This window comes from Aspergillus steynii, assembly GCF_002849105.1.
Source record: "Aspergillus steynii IBT 23096 chromosome Unknown P170scaffold_4, whole genome shotgun sequence".
Taxonomy (NCBI): Eukaryota; Fungi; Ascomycota; class Eurotiomycetes; order Eurotiales; family Aspergillaceae; genus Aspergillus; species Aspergillus steynii.
In genome coordinates, this window is record NW_020194401.1 from 2275148 (window position 1) to 2290940 (window position 15793).

Sequence of the window (15793 nt, forward strand, 5' to 3'; positions counted from 1 at the left end):
ACACATCTATCCTACGGAGTCTTCTAAAGTCTGTCATGGAATAAGACAAATGTAAAACCTTAACTTCACTCATTACTGCATCAGCTAATGCCACTTACCTCAAATGCAGCATCAGCAACCATCAACGGTTCTTCCAGGAACCACGTAGCTTAAACAGAAGCCTTTAATAAATGCCTAATGATCAAATTCCCCAGCCCTCCTAACGTTCCTGCTTCAGCCACATCCCCAATACTCACATCCAGGCCCAAATGCTTGCGCATCCAATTCCGCAGCTCGATCGTCAGCAACGAGTCAATCTGCACCTTACCCAAGGCCTCGTCGTCCAGATCCTCGCCGAAGATCGAAAACGAACGGAATCCATTTAGCACGCCCCTGCGGATCTCCGCGCGGTCGGAGCTCGAGAAGAACTCCTCCAGGGCGTCAGTGCTTAGCAGGACTCCAGAGCTGGCGCTTCTCGCTCCGGCAATGCGCACTCTCGCGTCAGCAATCATCTGCCGCAGAGTGTTCACGGGCGCTAGGGTCTGGTCGTCCGAGGCTGAGGTCGCTATGTCGCGATAATGCAGGAACCGCGCGTCGTCGGCCCAGAGAGGACGCACGGACGGGTCGGAGAGGGCCTTAGTGCTGCTCATCCCGATGGCAAACTCCTGCGGGATGAGAGAGGTGCGGGAGAAAGACGGAAGAGGTACTGTGCGCCCGGTGATGGCGACTTCGAAGGCGTCAAGAACTTCATGCTCGTGAAGCATGCGGACAGAAGCTGCGTTCATGTTATCCCTGACGCGGGTACTCTGGGTCGCAAGGAAACCGATGTCGTCGACGCCACCAAGGCTGATAACAGAGGCGGGTAAGTTTTGTTGAAGTCGGAATTGCGTGAAGGCGTTGAGGAAGGTATTAGCTGCTCCGTAGTTGACTTGGCCCGGACTACCCATGAGTCCGGCGATGGAGCTGCAGAGGACGAAGAAGGAGAGCTGCGAGCCTTCTAGCGCGTGGTGTAGGTTCCAGGTGCCGGTAACTTTGGCAGCGAGGGCGGTTGTCCAGTTCGCATGCGTGAGATCGCGAATAAATTGGTCCTAGGTATTGTGATAAGCATGGCATTAGGCAACCGAGAAAGGGGAAGCATACGCGAGTCAGCATGGATAGTTGAAGCATTCCCCGAATGGGATAGGGGCTTTCATTGACTGCACGCTGGACATCGGTGAGAACCGAGACGTCGCCTTTCACGGCCCGAGCATCGCATCCTTGAATTTCAAGCTCGTGCAGGAATGACTTATCACCTGGTGATTGACCTGCCGAGCGAGATAGAAAGATCAAGTGTTTTGCGCCGTGCTCGACCATCCACAATGCGATGGACCGGCCGATTCCCCCAAGACCGCCCACAAGCAGATAGGCAGTGTCCGGATCAAAGGTGACCTTCTGGCGGGATTTGGCAACCTGCAACGAAGATGATCTCTCGGTCATCTGTACAACAATCTTCCCCATGTGTAATCCCTGCTGCATATGTCTAAAGGCCTGCTCGACCTCGCTGGCTGGCATCACCTTCAGCGGCCGGATGGGTTGGATTTTACCCTCTTGAAGCAGCTCGAGGAGCTGGTCATGCAGCCTACTCGGTGATTAGCATGGCATCTTTTGAATACTGGAGTAGATGGGAAACTAACGCAGCTATCACCCCCGGCCTCTTCGCCAGTTCGAACAAATCGACTCCGACGAAAGACCGGTTCCCACCGAACAGATCCATCCGGAGCATGCCATGCTCTAGGAAGTCTCTCTTGCCCAGCTCAATCATCTTGCCGAACTGGGCCACACACTCCCAGGACGCATGTAGAAGCGGTCCACCCAGCGAGTTGAGAACAACATCTACTCCGACCCCGTTAGTCTCGCGCATTACATCCGACTGGAAGGACACGTCGCGGGAATTGAAGATGCGATGGCGCGGAATGCCAAATGTTTCCATCAGATACTGGGTTTTCTTCTCACTACCAACGGTGCAGTATATCTGGCCATACCTGTGAGTAAATCCGGACCATGTACAACAAAAGGAATGACATACCTCGGCACCTATGGTCTGACAGAGCTGGATGGCCGCGAGACCAACACCACCGCACGCTGCGTGAATTAGAATAGACTATAACCGTTCACCGTCAATCATTGATTTTGTTTCATGCACTCTCTCCAGGAAAATTACCTGTCCTTTCTGTAACCGCCCTACCTCCATAATGGAGTACAGCACCGTGTTGAAAACCACCAGGATACCTGCCGCATCATCCAGCGCCACCGCAGCCGGAATCTCAAGGCAAGCAGTCGCCGGCACAACCTTCCGCGACCGAAAGACTCCGGCATAGAGAACGCCGACTTTCTGGCCTAGATGCAGGTGACAGACATTCGCGCCCGTGCGGGTGATGACGCCGCTACATTCAATCCCGAATTCCTCCTTATCGGCCATGACACCGAGGGAGATCATGACATCCTATCATGTCCTCCATTAGCATTTAATCTGCTGGAAATGAGAAGAGTGACACCGCGGTGAACAAACCCTAAAGTTCAATCCGACGTATCGAATATCCACCTCCACATCGTCTGCTCCCAAGGGCACCGTCTCGCCCGGCACCCATCCCAGAGACCCGACAGCGCCGTAGGGTGAAATGTCCAATTTTAGTGGCACGTCTTGCTCCAGGCGAGCTGCCAGCATATCCGTCATGGAGGTCCAGTGGTACCTCCCCGTGTGGACGATACCGTCGTGAATGGCAAACTCGTAATCTCTTGCATCCAGCTCTTCCTGAAGAACCTGTCTTCTGAGCTTCTCCTGCACGCCCAGCACGGCGTTCAGAGCTTCCGGGGTAAATTCGTCCACCTCCACTGTAGCAAACGGAACGCTCATCTCCTGCCGAATGCACCGGGCGACTCCGAGCAAGAGTCCAAAGTCTGGGTTTGAGGATCTCACTTGGGCCGAGTGCGTTATCCAAAGAATGCGTGGGGTGGAGGCGAGCATGCTTTGGAAGGAGGACAGTTGGGTTTCTGTCATGCTTTTGAAGAAGGGGTTGTCGAGGTCTAGGAGGGATATGACAAAGGCATCTTTGGGGATGGGATCGCTGAGGAAGCGTGTGTTCACGGTGAACCCTCTTGCTGAGAGTGTAGTTTGGATAGCTTGGTGCCAGGGGTGCTTTGGTGTATCTGAGATCAGGATGTCGATTGATGTTGGTTCGATGGAAGGTTGAGGGACTCTAGCTATGATCTGCTGTCGGCAGCATTTGTCAAAAGTGTCGATATCGATGTCGATGAACTTGGCAGCTTCAAGGCAAGATCTCCATTCCATGGAGCGAGCTGTTGTTTCCTTGGTTTCGCACTCCGGGAGAAGTCGCTGCTAGAGTTAGCCCAATTCCTCTCTGCAAGTCCGCACAACATACCATGAAGTAACTCATAAACGCGGTGTCTGGCCTGTCAGTATATGTCAAGACTTCTAAAAAGGGTACATACCAGTCATCTCCTGCATAACGATCCTGCCCCCGGGCACCAACAATTTCTTGATATTCTGCAGAGCAGCCACAGGTTTGGAGGTTTGGCGCAGTACCTTTATCGGTTAGTGCTGGAGCTCCCTGCGCATATAAGAGCTTACAAGGAAACTCACGTCCGACACAATCACAACATCATAGCTGGATTCTTGCAAGCCTTGCTTCGACGAGTCCTGATTGATATCAAAGACGCAGCACTCTATTGTATCGCCATGCCTCTTCTGCGCATCTTGAACAGCGGCAGAGCATACGTCAGTCCAAGTATACTTTGACCAGCAACGTCCTTCTTCCGACGTCAGAGCATTCAGGGAACACGAGGTCAACCTTGCTAAGCCGCTTCCAATATCCAGAACACGCATCCGCGGGTTTGTGTGGCGCATCAGACCGAGAAGCTGAAACACTCGGCTCGATGACGCTGTATACTCGTGAACCTGTCGCAGCTTTTCCAGTGTGAGGATTTCGGTCGGGTCAATTGCCCCGCGCAGAATATCTGCACACGATTCAACGACACGCGCACTAAGACCGGATATTTCCTCCTGCCCATGAGTCTTCAACTTCGCGCTGAGCCCGTCACGAAGACACTGCAGGGCTGTATCATCCAGTGCAGCCCATTCTGGTGCCTCTAGAACTTTACCTTCTCCAATTCTTTCGACTTCTTCACCGATCCATCGCCTGTATTCCTCAAACTGGGATGCAGGGATCACGTCCTGGATCGCCCTGTGGATCTGAATCACCGACAGCGCAGACAGCTTATCCACCAAATCCCTCGATTCACTCGTCTCTGAGTCCATAACCTCCTTCATTGATACTAAATCTGTATCAGGTCGCCACTCAATATGCGACGCCAGAGGGGACTTGTCCTCTCTTCCCCCTTGCTCCAACTGCACGATTACCGCCCCCTGCACCGACAAAAGTGTCTCCTCCCCCACTTTCAGCCGCGAATCGCATTTAAAATGTGTCCCGGCAACCGGCACTCCCTTTGTCTCAGCGAGCATGAAATCTCCATCTCGTCCTCCGCCAACATACATGCTCTCAATAAAGGTGGGGATGGCGACGCCGTCAACAAGCGTCGTCCGGCCCCGACATGCCGCCAGCCCGGCCAGTTGCAGACACTGGTCGATGACCGTCGGGTGAACGGGATATTCAGCGTTATCTTGCCTGTCACGGATCGTGGCATTCGCGATGTTCTCCACCGGATGAGCCGTGATGTCCTCCAGCAGCTGAAAGCGTGGACCATACCTCAATCCGACATTCTTAACCGCTCGATACCAGGCCCCGGGAGCGACTAACCGTGGGAGCTTTTCAATCGGCGCAGTCAAACATCCCCCCTCCTGTGCTTGGCCACTCTTCACCTGTCCCATGCAATGCTTCGTCCACGCAGTCCCGTTAAATGAGGAAATCGTCACCTCCCACCACTCCGACTCTACGCGGTCGCTATACCGCACCGGCTTGAAAGAGGTTACCACCTCCGTCATGCCCCCCTTCTTGCTCATCGTCAATGGCGTCTTAAATACCAGCTGTTGGATCCAGCAACCCCTGCTATCGCCCGATACTTGACGCATCGCCTCCACGATCATCCCGATGTACCCGGCCGCGGGAAACACAACGTCCCCCAGGACACAGTGATCTGAAAGCCAGACGACGACAGACGCGCGAAGCAGATTTCGCCATGAAGGCTCGAGATCCGTAGACTCTAGCGTGCGCGAGCCCAGCAGTTCGTGGGGCGCGTGCTTGCGGAATCGCCAGTTGCGCGTCAGTCGGCTTTCTTGCCGGTTGATGTTCCGACGGTCCCAAGGGTATGTGGGGAGGTTGGTCAGGGTGGTTCCAGGGCCGTTGAGATGGGAAAAGGAAGGGGTTTGGTTGGCGAGATAGAGGTGGCCGGCGGATTGAAGGAGGGAGAGATGTTGGTTGGTGTGTTTGCGGAGAGTCGCGATGTGATTGATGCGTTTCCTGAGATGGGAGGCGATTTGGCGAAGAGGCGAGGAGAGCGCCGGGTGTGCACCGATCTCAAGGAAGAGAGTCGGTTCGGAGTCTGTCGTTTGGGCGTTCAGCAGGTTGCTCACAGTGGAGGAGAAAAGAACGGGCGATTCGAGGTTGCATCGCCAGTATGCGGCGTCCAGATTGGTGTGAGCTAGGACTTCTCCGGTCACGGACGAGTACATGGGGATGTTGCTGGTGGTCGAGGCCGTCGTGATGTAAGGTTGGATGGCGGCCTCGTAGGCGTGTCCAAGATCTGCCATGTGGGCTAGACGATGTTAGAGAGGTTTGAGATGACAAGGGGGCTGCACAAACGTGAATGATATGCCACCTCGACAGGGAGTCTCCTATAGAATGTATCCGGGTGCTCCGCTAAGATGGCCTCCAGCACCGCCTCGAGTTGATCCTTGTCCCCAGATAGATTGACACTCTGCGGACTGTTCTCGCACGCGATGACCACACCTTCAACAAGATAATGCTTCGCCATGTCCGGCCCCAATCCAACCACCAACATGCCTCCCGGCTTTGTGCTACACTTGGCGATCTGTCCACGGTAGTGTGCGAGGGTTATGGCGGACTTCATTGAAATCGCACCGGCCGCGTACGCAGCCGCAATCTCTCCGCTGGAATGACCAACCACGGCTGATGGGCGAATACCCCATTGCGAGAGCAGATTGACCAGGGCGATTTGGACAGCGGCGCACAGAGTCTGCGACAGCTCGGCCTTGGTAGAGCCGCTGGAGGAACCAGGTTGACGAAGCTCATCTGGGAGATGTTAGCCCTGATATTCCGGCTTGTGGTGGCATGCCGTACCTTCTATACTCCAGTGCGGGGGGTCTGGCAATGTCTTTAGGATCCAGTCCATGCTTCTGATGTCATCATGAAACGACTCAGCTGATTGAATCAGCTCTTTTGCCATGCCTGGCCACCGAGTCCCCTGCCCAGTGAAGGCAAACACAATCGAAGAAGCCGCGGCAGGTTTAGAGAGAATCGGGTCTTCTAAGGTCCCGTCTTCATTCGCGATCATGAACGCCCGATGAGACAGATGGTCTCGCTTCACTCCCAGGGTATACGCCAAGTTTTGCACTGTCTTCGGGTCTTGTTCAATATATCCTTGGATATCGGCGATTCGCTGCTGGAGCGCGGCCTCACTCTGCGCAGACATGACCAGCAGACGAGCCCTTTGGCTTGAAGGAGCCTCAGTAGCCTGGAATGAAGACGCGGATTCCACGATGGCCTATATCATTAGCATTCTATAGGAATACCGGAGTGGTCCAGCATACATGAGCATTTGAGCCCCCCACGCCGAAGCAATTCACGCTCACTCGCTCCTGTCGATTCGATGGCCACGGAACAGGCTCAACGGGGACGCGTAGCCCCTTGTCAAACGGAACTGTGCTTATTAGCCATGAACCAGCCGAATGAAGAACACTCACCCTTTGGATTTGGGGTCTCGAAATGGATGTTAGGCGGAATAATGCGATGCTCCAACGCCAACACCGCTTTGATCAGACCCGTCAATCCCGACGCGCCCTCTCCATGTCCGATGTTCGTTTTGACCTTTCCTTGTTCAACTTTACCACCTTCACCTAATTGGAAAGAGCAGGATTACATACCGCTCCCAGGTACAACTCGTCCGACCGAAACGCCCTCGCCACTGCCATCGCCTCTACGACATCACCCACCTTCGTCCCCGTCCCATGACACTCGACGAAGGCTGTCTGCGACAAGTCCGCGATACCGGCGCGCTGATACGCCTGGCGAATTAAGCGCTCCTGGCTCATCACGTCCGGCGCAAAGATGCGACCACTGTGCCCGTCGTAGTTGGCCGCCGTGGATCGGATGACGCCGCGAATGGGATCCCCGTCTCGCATCGCATCATCGAGCCGTTTCAGAAACACGGCATTGACGGCCTCACCGCGCGCGTAGCCGTCCGCGCTGGCGTCAAACGTTTTGCATCTCCCGTCGGGGGACAGAACCCCGTTGTCGGACATCGTGATGGTCATGGTGGGCGTCACGATCATGTTGGTTCCGGCGACGATGGCGGATTCGCAACCGCGAGTGTACAGCGCTTGGCAGGCTTCGTGGACGGCCGTGAGAGAGGACGAGCAGGCCGTTTGGATGGTGGAGCTGGCCGTAATCCATCGCATTAGCGGATAATGTCCTACCGACGAAAGAACCGAAGGGAAAGACAAACCTCGGCCCCTTCAAGTCAAACTGATAGCTAACGTGATTTGAGAGGGCAAATCCGCCCGTTGCAAAAGCGTGCGTCCTCGGCAACTCCCCCGTCTCCTTGCACTTCAAATCATACCAGTCCTCGCCGAACACGCCCACGTAGCACCCGATCTCCCTGCCACGCCACTCCGTCTGTCCCGCGCTCTCCATGCACTCCCAGATAACCTCCATCAGTAGCGTTTGCTGCGGATCCAGATGCGAGAATTCATACATGCCCACCTGAATGACCGACGTGTCGACTTCATTGACGTAGTCCTGAGACAGGAAGTGGCCGCGCTGGGGGCGCACCATGCCGGGCTTGTTGGGCGAGTGGAAGGCCGAGATATTGTAGCGATCGGATGGGATGGGGGTTGAAGTGTCGGTCTTGTTCATGAGAAGGGACCAGAAAGACGACGGGCTGTTCGTGTCGCCGGGTAAGCGCAGCGCCATGCCGACAACGGCGATAGGTGGGAGGGTACATTCATCGTCTGGCTGGGTTGTCAGTATTCGACTCAGAGGGCTGTGAGAGGCTTCTCTCTTGATCACGTACTTGGCATAGCTGACGCGGGGGTCGTGTTGAGATTCTCCTTCGAGCTATCCATGATTTGCAACACCAGTGGTGACAATAAACCAGGTTTGATGGAGTGAAAATACGTCCTCTCAATTCCCGGCTCCTTCCCAGTCTGGGGCCTAAATCCCTACATATAGTCCACTGCATATCTCATCTTTAGCTCCAACCCAGGACAGGTCGATCTGACCCCTCGACTCATGCAAGGGCAGTGGCTCGTTACACCGCAACTGCTGGCTGACTCGGCGTGCAGGAAGAGAAGCCCCTCGTTTTCGGGGGTATGATCGTGCAAAGTCAGCTCTTACATTTGGATCCGGGACTTATTCCGTGTAGCTCCTAAAATCTCCATGATTTGATCGTCTCGTAGATCTATCCCCGGGATTATGGAGTCACGCTGCCTGAGTTTATGGAAAAGTGACATCCGGCAGACACGAGAGAGCGGAACGACAGATCATATAGCGGTGTAGGTAATCTTGCATGGATCGTCAATTTCATTAGCAGATTAGTTATCGTACATTTCCTCCCCTGCGGTGCCATCTGCCTCCTTTCCTCTCTCCTTCCACACGGCCTGCACTTTGTATCTTTTGGTTTTGTCCGCACGGCAGTATATCCTGGCGTGTGACATCATGTCTCAAATAGGGAGGAGTGCCAAGGAAAAGAAAGAAGAAAAGAAGAGCAAGAAGAAGGCAACAGTCGCCCAGGGAATATAGGACAAAGCTTTGGAAAGAATAAGCGGAAGAGACGAAGAGAAGAGGAGAAGAAGAAGAGGAGGAAGAAGAAGAAAACGGTAAAAAACGCCGCACACCAAACAAGGCAGGGATGCCCGCCGCACCTTCCCAAAACAAACTCCGTCCAGAGAAAATACAAATCTACACACAGAGCGATATATCAAAACCAACGTAATCTGGTCAAACAAACTCGCTAAACTCATCGAACCGACTCGTGCCCATCTCCGGCACCATCCCCTCCCTCTCCTTCCTCGACCCACTCCCGATCGTGGTGGTCGTAGCCGTCGTCGTCGTCGTTCCCTGCGACCCGTTAGAATTCCGCTTCGAGTTCCGACTCGAATCCCCGTGAGAATTGGAATTCGACCGATCCGATCGCCACGTGAAGGTGCTGCTGTGTCGGCGCCAGTAGGCGTTGACGTTGGTCGCGAACGTGTGGAAGTACGTGCCGTAAGTCGGGACACAGGATACGATCACCTATTTCCTTAGTTCCTGGGCTCGAGAAGTACAAAGGTAGATTAAAGAGAGGATAGAGAGACAAACACCAAGACTGATCTCCACGCTCGACCAGACCACGATCGGCTCGCTGTCCGTGTACGTCTGAAGGGCTTTGATGGTGAAGATGCGGATGATTTGGATGACGGTGATGAAGAACCCGACGGCGTAGATGACCAGCAGGGCGATCTGTCTCTTAGTATGTTCCAATATAATAGGCTAGATAGATATACTAACCCTCTGCCTCAACCGCAATCGCAACCCCCACAGCACCGGCAACGGCAGCGCGATGATCAGCAAGTCGAAGCCGAGACTAGTTCCCGCCAGGGCTGCGCAGTTAGTCTCTTCTATCCCGGACAGACAATGGGAAATAGGAGGAGAGATACCGTAGTACGAAGCGACCGTATTAATGCATTTCCCAGGGATGGTCATATCCCACTGTTTTGCGATCTATTTCCATTAGCACCTCCCCAAACAGCCCCGAGGGTAGCATACCGGACGACAAGCAAAAAGTAGCAAAAACGTAAAAATCAACTGATTGCACACCACGGCGACAATCACCACGATGATCGTCACCTTGTACGCCTGGATAAAGCCCCCGATGCGCAGATACGAGGACAACAACGAGACTTTGAACCCGAGCAACGCAAGCGTATACACCGGGCCACCGGCATATTGAATCTACATCCATCCATTAGCCATCTTCGCCCAATACACCCAACCCCCATCCAAAGCGAGCCAAAGTGAATGGAAAGGAACAAACCCACCTTCCCAAACGGCACCGCATTCTCAATCGGAAAATAAGCCGCGCTGGTCCCTAAACCCCATCTCGTTTCTACTCAATCTTAGCTCCTCGTCCTTTCAGTCCCTCAATTCCCCCTCTGCCCCTTCCACACTAACTAGCAAGGGTTATAAATATAGGAAAACTCACGACCAACCGCAATCCCCGTATACGCCGCCCCCAGCACGGCACTGGACAGCGCCGCAAAGTCATCCGCCCAGGCGCACCGTTTCGTCTGCAGACGGATCCAGAACCTCAAGCCCACAGCCGCAAAGGCCAGGACCGAGAAGACCAAACAAATCGCGACGTCGCGGTCGATGCGACTGTCGGGATCGACGGCGTGCAGGTTATGTACCCAGGCCATACGTGTTCGACGCGGAGAGAAGGGAGGACACCGACATCAGTGTGCTGCGTGCGCTGGCAGAGGAAAGAGGCGATTGCAGCAGTCTAGCCTATTCCGTCCAACTGGACCTTGACGACGGATTCAAATAACGAAGCCAAATTGGGGCAGGCAAGAGTGAGGGTGCTAAGAAGATGGACCTGCAGATCACCGGCAGGATATATAAGATCTCCACTGGAGCTCCAATCCAGCTGTTGGTGATCTGAAGGCCCCGCACAAGCTCTAGTTCTCAGTGTTGGGCTCAGCCAGCCGGACTTGGGTTGGGGGGTGCATGTCGATGTCATGGAGTCTGGCAGACTGCCGAGCCGTGGGTCCGGGACGCCAGGGAAGCTTGTGGCGGGAGAAAACCAGGCGGTCGGGTCACCATCTAGAAATGAAAAGCGATTACATTTTTGGTCCGGTCGGAGGTGCCGTCGTGGCTTGTTCTAGTTCTCCATTTGACTTGGGTGGTAGCTGTGAGGGGTGAAGATGGTGGAAAGTAAGATCCGGGGCTGTTCGGTCGCGTTGACACGAACCAGATGTATCCGAGAGTGGATATGACATGGGTCGTTCGATTCAATCTCAGATAAACGCAGCGTAAGGCACTAGACAGGTTTCGTGTAAGCTTAATGCCCATCCATTCTCCGAGGGTGAAGCTGGTGTGGGTGTGTGGGTATCTCGAACTAAGTCGATTAGATCATCTCTACAGCGCATTCAGACGATTAGACTTCGACTCATGTGAACGGATTCTTTTCTCTGCTCTCCTTCATCCTAAAGTCACTCGAAGTAAAATATCGATCGTTAAACCCGACACAGCCGACCCTCGTCCGACACCGTCCACTCATCCGAACCAACGGCCGTGGGCGCAAAGAATAGATCATTCGGGTCGTACTTCTTTTTGATTTCTCGCAGTCGATTATAGTTCTCGCCGTAGAAAGCTTTCTGAAAGTCAGGTTGCCGGAAATCCGCCTTGTATCATTAACGTCAGCTTCATCAGACTGTGACCAAAACATGAAAACTTACCTCGTTCATGTAGGCCCCCGAGTCTGGCGCCAATCGACTCAACTCTGGAACATACTCGTCCGTCATCTTCCTCTGCAGTTCGCGCATCTTCTCCTTGTCGTCCCTTTCCCAAGTGGTCAAGATCGCAGTATGAATCAAGGCATCCCGCCACGCAGGCAAGACAGCATTGTCCACGTCCCCGACGACAGCCTTCGACACGTTGAGTCCGACACCGATAATAAACGCTCCGTCCTCGACGATTCGGCGCCATGCGGCCGAGAACTCCTCGCTGCTGTCCTGGACCACGTCGCGCGGCACCAGCCAGCCGCCAATCTGCTGTGTGCCCACGGGTACCTCCGGCATCATGCTCTGGTACTGGGCGAGGAACCCAGGGAACTGGCGGGCTGACATGTTATACGCAATTCCCAGATCTTCCAAGTCATCCGTGAATGGTTCGATGAGATGCAGCAGCTCCTCGACGGGGATATCAGGTGCGGTAAGCGGGTCGATCCTGAACAACTCATTCGCAACGCCCCAGGTGCACATCGCGCCTGCGTCGACCAGGTCCAGCAAAGTCTCGTAGAACAGCGACGCAGCATAATGGAATAAATCCGCATCAATGCCCTCCCGCGAGAACGTTAGACTCAGCCCCGACACCGGCGTATCGGGGTACGCCTTCGCCGTCATCGACCAGACCACGCCGTACGTTCCTCCGCCACCGCCACTCAACGCCCAGTATAAATCGGAATGGTGCTCGCGCGTCGCAGTCACCAGCTCGCCGTCCGCCGTCACCACCTCCCAGCTCAGGACCTGGTCCGCTGCAAGCCCGTGGCGCGATGATAACGCCGAATGACCCCCTCCCTGCGTATAGCCGCCCGCGATTCCCACGGTCGGACACTCTCCGCCGACGACTTGCAGCCCCCGGGCGTCTGCAGCCCAGTAGGCCTCGACGGCCATGACCCCGGCGCCGACCGTGATGGCTTTCCCGGCGTACCATGGGTCTCGATAGTCTTTTATCTGAATGTCGGTGAGGTGGTGCATCCAGAGCCCCAGGGCCCCTGCGCCCGTGGATTTGCCTAGATAATCATGTCCCGTGTTGCGGACGACGAGGCGGATGTTATGTTTGGCGACAAATTGCAGAGTTTTGGTGACGTGGTCGGGGGTGCTAACGTTAACGGCGTAGACGACGTAGTTGTCCAGCGTACAGGGCGTGCCAGGCGCGTGGAAGGGGTCGCAGGAGCCGTTGGCGAAGTACGGCGCCATGACGGACGAGGAGGATTCATAGCTGGGCTATTAGACATGGCACCGATATCATAGAAAGAAAGGACTTACTGGATTTTAGGACTGGTCCATTCGTCGCGAAGTCGAGCACATTGTGAGCCGTCGAAGTTGGAGCCGTGACAGGGAGCGCCGAGAGGGATCGTCGCCACGAGACGCCCGGAAATGGAGTCGTTGAATTGCGACCAGGTTTCCAGAGATGGCCAGCACGTGTCCCCCGGTCGACATCGACATTTTGGCGGCGTCGAGGTAAAGAAAGGTGTAAATAAAAGGATGCTCAAGATGGAGGTGATGGTAATCATGGTGAGTGTACAAGGGATGGAATGTCGCCTTGTTGGCGACTCGGGGATTTTAATCCTAGCGTCCATGCTGTTGTTTGTTAGTGATAGGTCGAATTCAGGGTTTTACGCGTAGAATAATAGTAGGTCATCTGCTGCCTAGTAGGAAATAAGACGTGTTCGATCAACAGATAGACGCTGTGTTTAAGGTATAGATGCTCTACAACCGCGCCTTCCCATCCACCAATCCTCCCCAATCGCCCTTCCTAAATTCCCTATACTCCGCCTCGCCCGGAGGCAGCCAGTAGAACTGGTCCTCTGCTCCCTCGGGCGCTTTCTGACCTGTCTTCTCCGGATCAACGCCCTCTTCGCGCAGTGGCACCTTGTTCTGCTTGTGGTTGTGGATATGCGACGGATTCTCCACGATGCGCAGGAAGACGGGCACTGCGTACTTAGGGAGTCTCGCGCGGGCATAGCTCGCAAGATCGCGATAGTCAAATTTCGATTTCGCCTCGGGACTGATCTGAAGTGCTGCGCAGCCGGCGCGTCCTTCGTGATGAGGCACCAACACGCCGTACACGTTGGCTTCTTGGATGCCAGGATAATGGCCCAGGACTTCGGCGACTTCGGCGGTGGCGCTGCTCTTGTTAACATCTTTCCATGAAGGAGCAAATTTGTATGCAGAAGACTTACACATTCTCGCTCTTCCAGCGAAACGTATCGCCCAGTCGGTCGAGGAAATACCATCGCCCGTCGGACTGTCGTCGCAGCGCATCTCCCGATCGATAATACAGATCTCCCTTGCGGAAGACATCTCGCAAATACTTCTTCTTCGTAGCGTCTTGGTTCTTCCAGTATCCCTGGAAGGCCTCCTCGTTGGGGATATTCACCAGAATCTCACCCCCGGTCTCATGCGACGGACGCTCCGCAAACCCGGTCTTCTCGTCGCGCAGCACATCTCCCGTATAGGGGTCGATGGCCACCGGCACGTAGACATTGCGTAGAAGCAGTCTCAAAAGAAGTCCGTGGTGGCCGACGCTGCCAGCCGAGAACGGCCCTCGATTGTGATTGAACAGGCCGAAGACGCCCTCGGTGCTGTTGAAGAACTCGCCCACCTCGGCCACGCCGAAGCGCTGTCTGAACTTCTCCCAGATGTCCGGACGCAGGCCGTTGCCGTACATGCAGCGCACGCGATGGTCGCGATCCAGAGGCGACGGCGGCGCTGCCAGTAGATAGCGCGCCACTTCACCGACGTAGACAAACACCGTCGACTCGGAGTCATGAATGTCCTGCCAGAAGTGTCGCACGCTGAATCGCTTGCCCAGCGCCACGCTCACGCCCGTCACCAGACTCACCATCATCGCAATGGCCGATGTTCCGTGGTACAGCGGCATGCAACTATACCAGCGATCCCCTCCAGGCCCGGTACGGTCGTTGATAGACCCGCGTCGGTACGTCAGGCCGGAATAGAGTCGCGCCATAGTGAATGCGCAGGCCTTGGGCATGCCAGTAGTACCAGATGTATACAGCAGGATCGCCGGATACTCACCAGCCATGTTGCGAGCCAGCTTTCCCTTCTCGGGGACGGTGGCTGGGAACGAAGAGAGAGTCTGCGCCAACGTCGCATCGACCGTCACCCGCTCCATTCCCAGCTCGTCAATCTTCGTCTTGCACTCCTCGACCCGTGCCTGGCAGCCCTCATCCTCATCCACCAGGAACAGTCTGGCGCCGCTAATCTTCAAACAATGCACCAGCGCATCGCCAGTGAGGTTATAGTTGACCGTCGCGGGCGCACACCCGATGCTCAGCAGCGCCAACCAAGCGATCAAGAAATCCGCCGAGTTCTGCAGATAGAACGCCACGACCTCGCCCTTCTGCACACCCTTACTCCGGAAAAACTGCGCATACCTCGCCGCCAGCGTCACGACCCCGCGACAAGTATACAGCGCCTCTCGCGTCCAGATACAGGTCATGTCCGGATGCCGTCTTGCCACATCCTCAAACAGGAACCAGACATTGCCCTTCCCTTTCGCCGCGGCCGTCGCATAGTTCCGATCTCCCTGCCGCAGCGCCGACAGGGTCGAGAGATCTTTCGTGATGTGGAACTTCGCATTAAGATATGCGGCACCCGTTGCCGCGCCTGCTACCGATGCGGCGACTGGGGGGGGTTAGCAAGTGGACTCCTGGACCGGAATTGCGACGCCTGAGACGCGTCTGTCTCACTCACCTAAAGCCATAATTGCGATTACAGTCTGAATGTCCAGACGGGAGCGTCGGACAGCGGTCACGCATTTTGAGACCCGCGCAGAGCCGAATAACCGCCATCCTCGGTTATTTTTGCGTTCTGCACCGAGCGATTACTCAGGGATCGCCGTGCGTAACTCTGGGGAAAAGCGGGGGGCGTGGCGCTGGACCGAGGTTCGGCCAGAGGTTATTAGGATTCATTCAGATAGTAGATCTGAGGATCGAAGTGTTCGCTGGGAGTGGAAGTTGTCGCATGGTAGGGTTAGTTGGGTCGTTTCAGATCGTCAGGTGGAAGTCCTCGCATTTACGCAGATCTATACAATTATCTATCAGTCTCGGTCTTCGTTCG

At 55.1% G+C, this 15793-nt stretch overlaps 4 protein-coding genes across 4 annotated transcripts; all 4 read right to left on the reverse strand.

The window, feature by feature from the left end:
- Nucleotides 1-68: 68 nt before the first annotated feature.
- P170DRAFT_456008 (type I polyketide synthase) lies at nucleotides 69-8144 on the reverse strand (the record flags this gene model as incomplete). The annotated part of the gene is made up of 14 exons (XM_024851588.1): nucleotides 69-1067; nucleotides 1120-1597; nucleotides 1653-1990; nucleotides 2045-2119; nucleotides 2180-2461; nucleotides 2528-3352; nucleotides 3488-3523; nucleotides 3620-5748; nucleotides 5796-6245; nucleotides 6294-6717; nucleotides 6764-6873; nucleotides 6917-7040; nucleotides 7097-7610; nucleotides 7678-8144. 14 exons carry the CDS (start codon nucleotides 8142-8144, stop codon nucleotides 150-152), a joined length of 7170 nt encoding a protein of 2389 aa, XP_024704661.1. The 3' UTR covers nucleotides 69-149.
- An 883-nt stretch (nucleotides 8145-9027) lies between these two features.
- Nucleotides 9028-10828, reverse strand: P170DRAFT_182674 (putative integral membrane protein (Pth11)). Its single transcript, XM_024842666.1, has 7 exons — nucleotides 10414-10828; nucleotides 10250-10317; nucleotides 9978-10163; nucleotides 9869-9932; nucleotides 9720-9811; nucleotides 9531-9671; nucleotides 9028-9464 (listed from the first exon to the last, which is right to left on the reverse strand). The coding sequence occupies exons 1-7, from the start codon at nucleotides 10625-10627 to the stop codon at nucleotides 9171-9173; spliced, it is 1059 nt and encodes a 352-aa protein (XP_024704662.1). The 5' UTR covers nucleotides 10628-10828; the 3' UTR covers nucleotides 9028-9170.
- Nucleotides 10829-11443: 615 nt separating this feature from the next.
- On the reverse strand, nucleotides 11444-13224 carry P170DRAFT_358662 (FAD-dependent oxidoreductase; the record flags this gene model as incomplete). The annotated part of the gene is made up of 3 exons (XM_024844308.1): nucleotides 11444-11611; nucleotides 11666-12929; nucleotides 12977-13224. The coding sequence occupies 3 exons, from the start codon at nucleotides 13222-13224 to the stop codon at nucleotides 11444-11446; spliced, it is 1680 nt and encodes a 559-aa protein (XP_024704663.1).
- A 196-nt stretch (nucleotides 13225-13420) lies between these two features.
- Nucleotides 13421-15437, reverse strand: P170DRAFT_426288 (putative very-long-chain acyl-CoA synthetase family protein (CefD1); the record flags this gene model as incomplete). The annotated part of the gene is made up of 3 exons (XM_024847702.1): nucleotides 13421-13838; nucleotides 13894-15358; nucleotides 15428-15437. The coding sequence occupies 3 exons, from the start codon at nucleotides 15435-15437 to the stop codon at nucleotides 13421-13423; spliced, it is 1893 nt and encodes a 630-aa protein (XP_024704664.1).
- Between the last annotated feature and the right edge of the window lie 356 nt (nucleotides 15438-15793).

Bases quoted from the DNA above. Each gene is read 5' to 3' on its own strand.
- P170DRAFT_182674 (XM_024842666.1), bottom strand. From the start codon at position 10,627: ATGGCCTGGGTACATAACCTGCACGCCGTCGATCCCGACAGTCGCATC. The intron at 9,933-9,977 runs GTATGCTACCCT...TAATGGAAATAG, and splicing joins TACTTTTTGCTTGTCGTCCG to ATCGCAAAACAGTGGGATAT. The intron at 9,812-9,868 runs GTATCTCTCCTC...CTAACTGCGCAG, and splicing joins TACGGTCGCTTCGTACTACG to CCCTGGCGGGAACTAGTCTC.